Here is a 10513-nt window from a genome sequence, read left to right as displayed (position 1 = left end):
CTCGGTGTGAAGAGGCATGAGAAGAAGACCCTGAATCTAATATGCAATTGTAAACCAGACTGTGAATAGCAAGAAGCAATACACCTTATACTTCTTAGGTCACCACGTTTGCACCGTCATTCTCCTTCTTCTTGGGATTTTTGCAATTCCTTTTGATATGACTGGTTTTACCAAAATTTCATCAAGTCTCTTGCTGCCCAGACCTTGGCTTGCACTTGCTCCTGTTTCTTAATTTTGATCTACCTCTGTTTGAGTCCCTATCATGTGCTCTACCCTGAGCATCAACATTCAGTTGAAATTTGACCTCAACTTCTCTCTAGAATCCCTCCTGCGCAGCTCCTCAACCAGAATCAGATCTCAAATATCATTGCATTTTAGTTTCATCTTCTCAGCAGAATTACTAACACCCATGAGATGGCCTCCCAACTATTTGATAATAATGCCAACAAGATCAATGCCCAAATCTAATCATCAAACTCAATTTCAATTGACGACAATTAGTTTGCGATAGTATTGTACTCATTCAAATGTTAAGCAAGTACCTTCTACCATCTTCAGATTAAATAGTTTCTTCATCATATGCACATTATTATTCGTCTACGAGCGATTTTTCATACATACTAGACAAAGTCGTCAAGAGATCTGTTGTGGTCTTCTCCTTGATAACATTATGTGCAACTGATTTTGATAGGGTCAGCCGGATAACCCCCAGAACCTATCGATCTAACAGGTTTCAATCAGCATCCTCCATATTGTCTGGCTTCTTTCCCAATAGTGGAAGATGTAGTCTATTCCAATAGAGCTAGTCCTCTATTTGCACCCTCCAGTACTCGAAGCTTGTGTTGTCAAACTTCTCATTTCTAGATACCTTTACTTATTCTCTTGTCATCGTTCTCTTTTAGACCCGAACATTGGCTTTGATACTCATTGTTATGAAAAATGATTACAGAAAAGTAAACAAAATAAGAAATCAATCACACAATACAAAGAATTACGTGGTTCAGCAACATGCCTTTATCCATGAAGCTAAATATGATTTTAGTATCTTGAAGAATGACAAAATATACTTTGGGGCGAAATACATAATTCCAGACTGGTCATATTGTTTCTTAATTATATATTTATAGGGTTATACGGTGGAAATTCTAACTTTCACAATTAATGAGTTATTCACTTGAGTAAACTCTCTACCTGAATTTGTTCAAGCGACCTATATCTCAAAATTTATGTCTGGCATTTCTCAAGTCACAAACCAATTAAATTATGAGGTCGGAGTCTCAAATGGAGTCCCCACAAAAATAAACCATCTCCACAAACCCACTTGACACGACTGACTTGGATCCGAACAAAGCTGAACCAATTAAATTAGATACCGCCTACACCAGTAAGTCGCACCGACTCCAAAATGGGCGAGTCAAAAGCTGAAAGCAGCTGCAGCATTGAACGGTTAAAGGATCCTCAAATATTAAATAACATAAAACTTCACAAACCGTGTCGAAGCAAAAACCAAAGTTAATACCTTCACCGGAGCAAATCGTTCGCAAAATTGACTCCAAAATGGGGCGGTTCAAAGCAGCGTTGAAGAGTTAAGACCGGTTCCTAATTATTCTTCTTCGTTGGTGTGTGGATTTTTATTTCAGAACTCATGACCTTGATTCCTCCCCCATTCTTTTCCTTTTTTTAACTTCTCCTAGCTCCCGATGTTGATCCAGTTTTCAAGAAGAAATAGGAGTAAATATGGCTGCATCCGAGGGAGAAGGAAGCAGTACTTCTCGCTCTCTTCAAGACACACCCGTCTGGGCTCTAGCCACCGTTTGCTTTGTCTTCATCTCCATCTCTATCTTTATGGAGCACTTGATCCATCTCCTTTCCAATGTAAGTAAACATACACGAAAATGATGAAAATAAAGATAAACTTTCACCTCGATCGGAAGTAGTAGTAGCTGCCGTATGGTCTGCAATAATTTGATGGAGGAACTAATTTTCTTACTTTTTGATGCTCAAAGAAACCATTTTTTTAACGAGCGGGAAAAGCCCTTCACAAATACTAACTCATGAACAGCAGCTACTTTATGTTTGCCGTAAAGAAAACTACTTTAAATTATGTTCTTAATTATGAAAATTTTTACAAATCCCATCCTGTATTGGGTTTCTAATTGGTGCAGTGGCTCAGAAGACACCGAAAAACTGCTTTGTTCGAGGCTCTGGAGAAGCTTAAATCTGGTAGGTTTTAGAATTTTAACAATTTATATATGCTAATTGGAAACGGATCAGGTAAACGTTTGTGTTGACTAATTTGTATATGGTGTCCTTGCAGTGTTGATTCTCTTGGGTTTCATGTCTCTCATATTAGCAGGAACTCAAAGATACATTTCCAAAATCTGTATACCGATTACAGTTGCAGATACCATGCTTCCTTGCCGTGTAAGAGCAACAACCAAAACTACCAAAGCACTAGGATTAATTGCTCATATATGGACTGGAACATCTGAATATTACTTGCCAGCTGGAAAAGATGTTCTTGAGAATGTTTCGTGGCAACCTGAAAGAAGATTGGCAGCAGCTGAAACCAGTACTTCTGAATATTGTGATTCCAAGGTACGTTATATAATATTGATCTTAATTAATTATTGATTTGGAAAAGTGGAAGCTCTCTCTCTCTCTCTCTCTCTCTCTCTCTCTCTCCATTTATCTGAATATTTCTTTAATTCGATTTATTTGCAGGGAAAGACATCGTTTATATCACCAGAAGGGATTCTTCAGCTCAACAACTTCATATTTGTGTTAGCAGTTATGCAGATTGTCTATAGTGTTCTCACCATGGCTTTAGGAAGGGCAAAGGTACGTACGTATGCCCACTTGCTTAATAAATCGTTCTCATATTAAGACAAGATTAGATCATTTGGTATGCAAAATATTAGACATTCTGATCATTTCTACAGGATTATTAGAAATCCATGTATTACATCTTCCTATATTTTTCCCTAAAAGTTTTGAAATAATAAACATCATGTGCCGGCCGGCCGGCCACCACACAAAACGCCGGGAGTGATCCGATCACTCCGGCACGAATCATGAGTGGTCTTTGCCACACCCAACGACCAAATTGCAGTTCCTGACCAAACTATGCCTCATCAGAACATGAATATCAAGCCTATATATAGTTGAGTTTTTTGTCATAGCATTAATGGATTATCCTGCTAATAACATATAATCAGGACAAAGCAAGGCTATAGATAAATTTTGTTTGCCGTTAACGGTACGCAACACATTCAATACTTACCATACCTAAAAAACCTAGAGATTTAATTGAGAAATTATATTTGCAGTTATTGAATATGTAAGTACAGCACACTTCTTTTGAATAAAGTAAATAAATATAAGATCCACATAAAAAAATTAACTTCTTAATGGTGAACCTCACAGAAATGCGCGACATTTGCACAACTCATAATTATATTTAACATTATTCAGATTAATTAGAAGAACATATATAGCCCTTCATTATTTGTATGAGAGTTTTGAATACCATCCACTCATAATAACTGCGTAATTCAGGGTTCGAACTCATAACTGATCCCAATTGTACTGGACTTCATTGCCCCCGAAGACTAGGGGTAGTACCATTTGGCGTGAAGTCAATATTGAGATGCATTAGGTTTATTTATTTTAAACACAAGGAATCCTAGCTAGTAATCTCTCCCAATCTATCTATCTAGCTCTTGATTGTTCTTTGATTTTTTTTCTCTTTAATTGCAACCGGATGTGGCCATGATGAATATATATTATTTGCATATGATCATTAGATGAGGCGCTGGGAAGCTTGGGAAAGAGAAACTGAGACAGTTGAATATCAAGTGGCTAATGGTAAGATTAATCTCCTTGCAAACTTGTTTATTGAGCAAAAATAAAATAAAAAATTGTTAGCTAGCTGTTCTAAAAATAGTTTAAAAATTAGTCTTCCCAAGAAATGGGGGTCTTCTTTAATTTATTAGCTTATGCGTTAAGTCATTTTTCTGTGTCTGGTCGACCTTGACGGGAAATATATATAGCTTTCCGAGTCTCTCCAGCTTGTTATCCTTAGGCATGTTCTATCTGGTAAATATGAGAATTCTCAAATTTTTTAAAATTTCTCATAATACACATTTTAATTTTAAATTTTGAAAGTTTTCATCTAATCATAGTCAAACGTCACAAAAATCAATACAATTTGTATAAACTTCCAAATAAAAATTATATTTATACAATATTTTAACTTTATCTATTTATTTTGACAAATTTCAATACAATATTACTTATTTTAAAAAATATATTTTTATTCAATTTTTCTTCTCTTATTTTTCAAAACCCTGTAAATTAGTATCTTCACTCAAACTATTTCACTACTCTTAATGAAACTTTGAGATATTTTAAACATCCAAACATGCCGAATTTGCTAAAATATAGACAGAATATCACAAGATCACCATCATCTTCTTGTTCACTTTTTTTTTTTTTTTATTTCCTAAACGTATACCTAGCTAGCTAGGTGGGTGCTCTTTGTTTATCTTCCATTTGATCTTTAACCCCAAATTAAATAAGGTCTCTGCTGTTTGTTTTCTTCCATTTCCCATTGGAGGGGGTGGAAACCTAGAAACCAACCACGACTAATTTGTTCTTAAAAGCACAAAGCTTTAAATTATTAAAGCCTTTAGGTGAGCTGTAATTAAAGTTTGGCATTTTTATAATCGTATCTAGATCATGAGAGGCTAACGTTATATCAACGTCTATCCTAGGCTTTTAGCTAAAGCTAGCAGAAGGTGGGGCGTGCATCTCCATGATGTCCATGATCCACTTGATTAGTCTTTTAAAAAATATGATTTGGTCCGTCCTTGAGTCGTTATAATTAGAGTCCATCGAATAATTATAATAGGCAAGAGCTTCTTTTTTTAAAAATAACGTGATAGTTTATTTATGACCTTCCAATACTGCATTTTAGATGTGATTTATAAGTTTCTAATATGAGATTTGCTACTATCATCTGATCACACACTATACACCGTCCCACACTTATTTTTTTCATGCTAAACTAATTGAGTTATTGATCTGCTCATCATTCCTATATCACAGACTTGTTAAGGAAAGAAAATAAAAAAAATAAAAAATTATGTATGGTGTGTGATGTAAGCCTGATGATGAATAGAATTTTTCTTCTAATATTGACGAATGAAATGCTTCGGTTGTGTTAGGATTCTAGTCATGAGATATAAAATTAGAGATAATATATAAGTTTTTACCTCATTAGTATCCTAACAAGTTTCTTGTTCAGGAAATAGAATATTCTAAACATTTTATCGCAAATTATCTCTTCATCATTCAATACTAATTAATCAATTTTTAGGCCTCTATGCTTTGATTTTATACCATCATGTTTGCTTTATTACTCCTACGAGTTGAAAAATGATATATATAAATTGATCAAAATGTAAAGGCGCAACTACAAGAAAAACGGATTTTTGTGATTCATTTATTGCGACTAAAAGATTTTTTACAACTAATTTTAATTATAAATAATTATTTCGTTAGAATTAACTGATTGCAAATAAGTAATTTTCTTGTAAGTCTCGGTAAAAAAATGAATCTTATCATAATTAAAAAGTGTAAAAAATTCACTTTTTAATAATAGAATTCATTTTTTTTATAAAAGATTTGTACAAAATTTGTGTATTTGATATTCTTTCCTAGCATTACTTTTATAATTTATAGTGTTCAATGTTTTAAAATTTGATTTTTTTTTTTTTAATTTGCCTGACATCATGAGTACTGTCTATTTAGATCCTAATCGATTTAGATATACAAGACAAACGACGTTCGTGCGCCGACATATGAATTCTTTTACAAGAACATCACTTCTTCTTTGGATTGTAAGTAGTAATTATTCCTTTTCTTTCTTATTTAATTTAATCAATATGCTATATATTTTAATTTAGAGCATAGATATATATAGCAGTAGTGTTACTTTTTTTTTTCCTTAAATTTTTATATTATCCATCATATATATTAATTTATTGATGTTCAGGCACTTATAAATTAAAATGTATTAAAATATAAAATAAAAGAACATTAATATATTTATTTTTCTAATTATTCTGATCATGATATCGTCGTTTGCTCAAATTTGAATTGGAACAGAAATGCTTCTTCCGACAATTCTTCAATTCAGTGGCCAAAGTTGACTACCTAACTCTACGCCATGGTTTTATCTCAGTTAGTTTCTCCATCTTTTTCTAAATTTCAACTCCTGTTGTTCAGATATTTGAGAAGTTGACGTAATATTAGGTATAATTTTGAAGTATATAAGTCTCATATTAATCTTTTTTTGAAAAATATTAGGATAATTGGAGCTGTTACAGATATAAATAGATTACATAAAAACAAACCAAGTACAAAATGATGTAATTTTATGTGACCCGCTAGATCATATACTTTATGATCATAAAAATAACTAATTAATTTACAATCTAATATATCAGTACATCAAATCACGTTATTTTATAAATTTATTGTAAATAATCCCTTGCAGTAAGTAGCGTTTCTCAAAACTTTATAATTTGTTTTCCAATTAAGAATATATAACTGAGTTCCACTGATTTTATAGGCCCATATGTCAACAAATAACTCCTTCAACTTCCAAAAGTACATACAACGTTCGCTGGACGAGGATTTCAAAGCTGTGGTTGGCATCAGGTTAATTGTTAATTTAATTATACTCCTATTCCATGAATATCTGATCATCTGTCTTTGCCCAATTTGGTTGATCGATTATTTTGTTTATATCAAATGGTCTTCGATCGGTCTATGATGCTAGCTAGCTAGACGTTTTGTAATTAGCAGTTATATATCACATAAAATTACTAATTAATAATCTCAATATTAAGCTGAGAAATGTTCAAGCCACAAAAAAGATTTTACAAAAATAAAATTACAAATTAACGTGACTTAATATGGTAAGTCAAATTGTAAAATTATTTTTATCGTAAAATAGATCTAACACATGAAACCATGTAAGTTAATTGTGAGTTTATTTTTATTAAAATATCTTTGTAATTGTAGAAGTTCTCTTAAGCATTAATCACTCCTAATAGTTTTTCCAGAATTTGTTAGAATTAAAATGAAAGAAAATGAATTACGATTTCAAGAAGAACGTGACAAAATTATGCTGTGTGTGTGTGTGTAATTTTCATCCATTATACAGCAATGCTAATTTCTGCCATGGTGATTATATAAATACTACTTCATGAAATTCTATGTGCTGACCCATTGCAAGTAGCCAATAGGATGCTACAAATATATTAGTATGGAAAATGCTGCTCTTTCTGCTAGTTACTGGGATTTTTTATTTTTATTTTTTACGTAGTAATTAAGGAAGTGTTTAAAAAAATATTTAAAAGTGTTAAAAAAATACATGTAAAAGAAAGCAAATATATATATATATATATATATATATATCCAAAATACACTAGCAGGAGCCCCCAGTGCGGGAGCTCCAAGCGGTGGTTGTCACTACAAGAAAACTGTTTATTTTTAATATTATGTCAAAATGATGATGATCAATAATAAGATGATGGATAATGTATTTCTTCATTGTATGAGATCCAATTATAAGCTCATGATTATATTTTCACACTTTTGCATGGACAGCCCTTCCATGTGGTTTATTGTTGTCGTCTTCATTCTTCTCGACGTGCACGGTGAGCAAAATGCCCTCTTTCTACTCTATATATATATATATATGGAGAAATAATGTTTTCGAATTTTTGTCCAAATTTAAAGGTCTCAAGTGAAAAAAGGATAAATACATGATGAAATAAATCCTACAACATTTATTATTAGTACCCTACGAATTTTTCAAACAGCACTAAATGTTCAATATGTTGTAAGACATCATGATCAACTTCATGAATCAATTTATCCAGCATTATTATTAACTAATTAATGATATTTATGATGATCATGATCTTAATCAGGTTGGCATGTGTATCTGTGGTTATCATTTCTCCCATTAATTGTACGTATTCAAAGTTTTATATATATAAGATATAATTACTGCATGCAGATTAATTAGTTTTCTTAGTCGTAATATATAGTCGACGATTTTGATATATTTATTATATTAATGTGCAGTTAGTGCTACTTCTTGGAACCAAACTGGAAGTAATTGTAGCAGGAATGGCTCTTCAACTCAAAGATCAGAATAGCGTAATCAAAGGAACACCTGTGGTGCAACTCAATGACAGTCATTTCTGGTTCAATCGACCCAAATTCGTCTTGACCCTTCTGCATTTTACTTTGTTTACGGTAAAAAAACATTATGTATATATATATATCCTATAATTACTCATTAATTACTTCCCAAAAAAGAAAAAGATTCATCTTTAGTACCATGCTATGGATAATTGCTCCATTAGAATTAATTATGACTGTTTAACTAATTGATCTATATTTGATTTAATTTCTTAACTATTTCCAGAATGCATTTGAGCTTGCTTTCTTCGTTTGGGTCACGGTATGCTTGGCAGCTTAATTCCATTTGATCATGATCATGCTTTAAACTCATCAATGCAATCGAGTGATTGTGTGTGCATTTATTTGTAAACAAGTTTGATCATCATGTTCGTTTATTCACTTTCTAATTTTCAGTGGCAATATGGGATCAAGTCTTGCTACCATGAAAATATCGAAATCATCGTTGTTCGGGTAGCATTAGCGTACGTGGGTTCGCTCTTTCTTCTTTTTATTTTTCTTCTTCTTCCTAATTAATATGTGATCTTATTTTGTCATGATCACCACCACTACCCAAGATTCATTCCCAAAGAAAATTTCACAATACCATGTATATTAATTCAAGATGCATCGATCCGTGTACATAATATTATTAATCAAGTTAAAGAAAATGTTAATGTTCTGCATTTTAAATTATGTGGCACAAGATTTTCGGTTATTTTTTGTTGAAATGGTTAGCTTATGAAATTAGTACTTGAACTTTATTTCATATATTACTCTCTGATCACTTATTAGCAATTATATATATGCGAGCCTTCATGCTACTTGAAATTAATGTGTTCACTAAAAGCTAGTTGTTTTGAATAATCTCTTCAGGGTGACAGTTCAAGTGTTGTGCAGTTATATTACTCTTCCCCTCTACGCTCTTGTAACCCAGGTACATGGTGTGAAATGACCAAAATGCCTATTATTTTATACTAAATACATACTCTCTGATCTCTCTCTCTCTCTCTCTCTCTCTCTCTCTCTCTCTATATATATATATATATCCATTTCAAGTGAAATATGGATGGCATGCATATTGCACATAGATTGCATCTTAAAGACAACATAATTATATACAAGTTGTCGTTGTACATGGTTATGCACAGATGGGATCACAATTCAAGAGCAGAGTCGGCCTAGAAGGCCAAACGGTGCATGCAATAAATCAACGGTATGCTGAAGCAAGGGAAAGGAGGAAAAAGGGGCAGGATGTTTCTGTACGATCAGGATCAAGCAGTAACAGAACCCTGGATTCGTTGGATTTGCATTCTCATCATCACCGAGTGCTAACAATCTCTAACGAGGGCGAGATCAAAGCTCATGTTTCCAACGAATTAGCTCATGAAATTGTTGAAGAACAATATGATCAAGGAGTTCATGACCAAGATCATGATGAGGAAGAACTTGACCAAGTCATGGATTCGACATCTGAGATTGTGCAGATCGAAATGTCAGAAGTTAGCACCTCTAACTCAAAAATATTAGAGAGTCCTGGCATGATCTCATAGATATGAATTCTCTTATTGTATAGCTTTTTCTTTTCTTTTTCTTTTTTTTAAATATACCTCCTGTTATCATTTCATTCATAGTTCAATTGGTTACAAACTTTATCATGTACAACTTTCTGTATACACTCTGGTGGAACACATTCCATCCACACAATTTCATTATCAAAAATTAAACCCAACTTTGCTAAACTATGTGCAAGTTCATTCCCTTTTCTGTGTATAAACTGTAAGCTCCATCCTCTACAAGCTTCTATTGCAGACCTCAGATCCCCCACCAGTTGCCCTTTCCATGAATCATCATTTGAATCAGCATTCACTGTATCTACCACCACCTTATTGTTGGGGTATATGTGGAGACTGGTTTTGGAGCTGAAAATGGTGTTTACTAAATGTGCGCTAAGCGAAGTTCGCTCGACATGCACTCGACAGGGCTCAAGGGAAACTCAAGTCCGAGAGTTCCCTCAAGTCCCGCGTGATAGTGAGCTCGAGCGAGACACAAACCTTAGTGTTCACTCGACCCCCGCTCGAGCCAATGTTAATTTGGTCATTCACTCGAGGCGCGCTTGACACTTTGCTCGAGCTAAGTACACAGATTTTGCCAGATTAGGACTTCCAACACCGTTTGCTATAAATATATCGTATTATACTTATTTTGTACGACTTTCAACATATTTTGAGAGAGAAAAATTTTCTAGTGA

At 33.2% G+C, this 10513-nt stretch overlaps 1 protein-coding gene across 4 annotated transcripts; it reads left to right on the top strand.

Moving 5' to 3' along the window:
* Positions 1-1476: 1476 nt before the first annotated feature.
* On the top strand, positions 1477-9927 carry LOC108990045 (MLO-like protein 3). Of its 4 annotated transcripts, none has more exons than XM_018963890.2 (16): positions 1477-1619; positions 1713-1875; positions 2166-2223; positions 2318-2598; positions 2725-2841; positions 3807-3867; positions 5815-5903; positions 6172-6246; positions 6638-6726; positions 7681-7730; positions 8007-8047; positions 8164-8337; positions 8510-8545; positions 8680-8747; positions 9139-9199; positions 9414-9927. In XM_018963890.2, exons 2-16 carry the CDS (start codon positions 1738-1740, stop codon positions 9813-9815), a joined length of 1740 nt encoding a protein of 579 aa, XP_018819435.2. In that variant the 5' UTR covers positions 1477-1619; positions 1713-1737; the 3' UTR covers positions 9816-9927. The 4 variants fall into 4 exon arrangements, with proteins under 4 accessions (XP_018819435.2, XP_018819436.2, XP_018819437.2 ...); XM_018963891.2 differs by having other exon boundaries at positions 1484-1585; XM_018963892.2 differs by having other exon boundaries at positions 1484-1585; positions 1695-1875.
* The last annotated feature ends 586 nt before the right edge of the window (positions 9928-10513 follow it).

Source organism: Juglans regia, chromosome 14 (assembly GCF_001411555.2).
Source record: "Juglans regia cultivar Chandler chromosome 14, Walnut 2.0, whole genome shotgun sequence".
Lineage (NCBI taxonomy): Eukaryota > Viridiplantae > Streptophyta > Magnoliopsida > Fagales > Juglandaceae > Juglans > Juglans regia.
The sequence above is the reverse complement of the archived record's forward strand: the minus strand, read 5'-3'. Positions and strand labels throughout refer to the sequence as shown.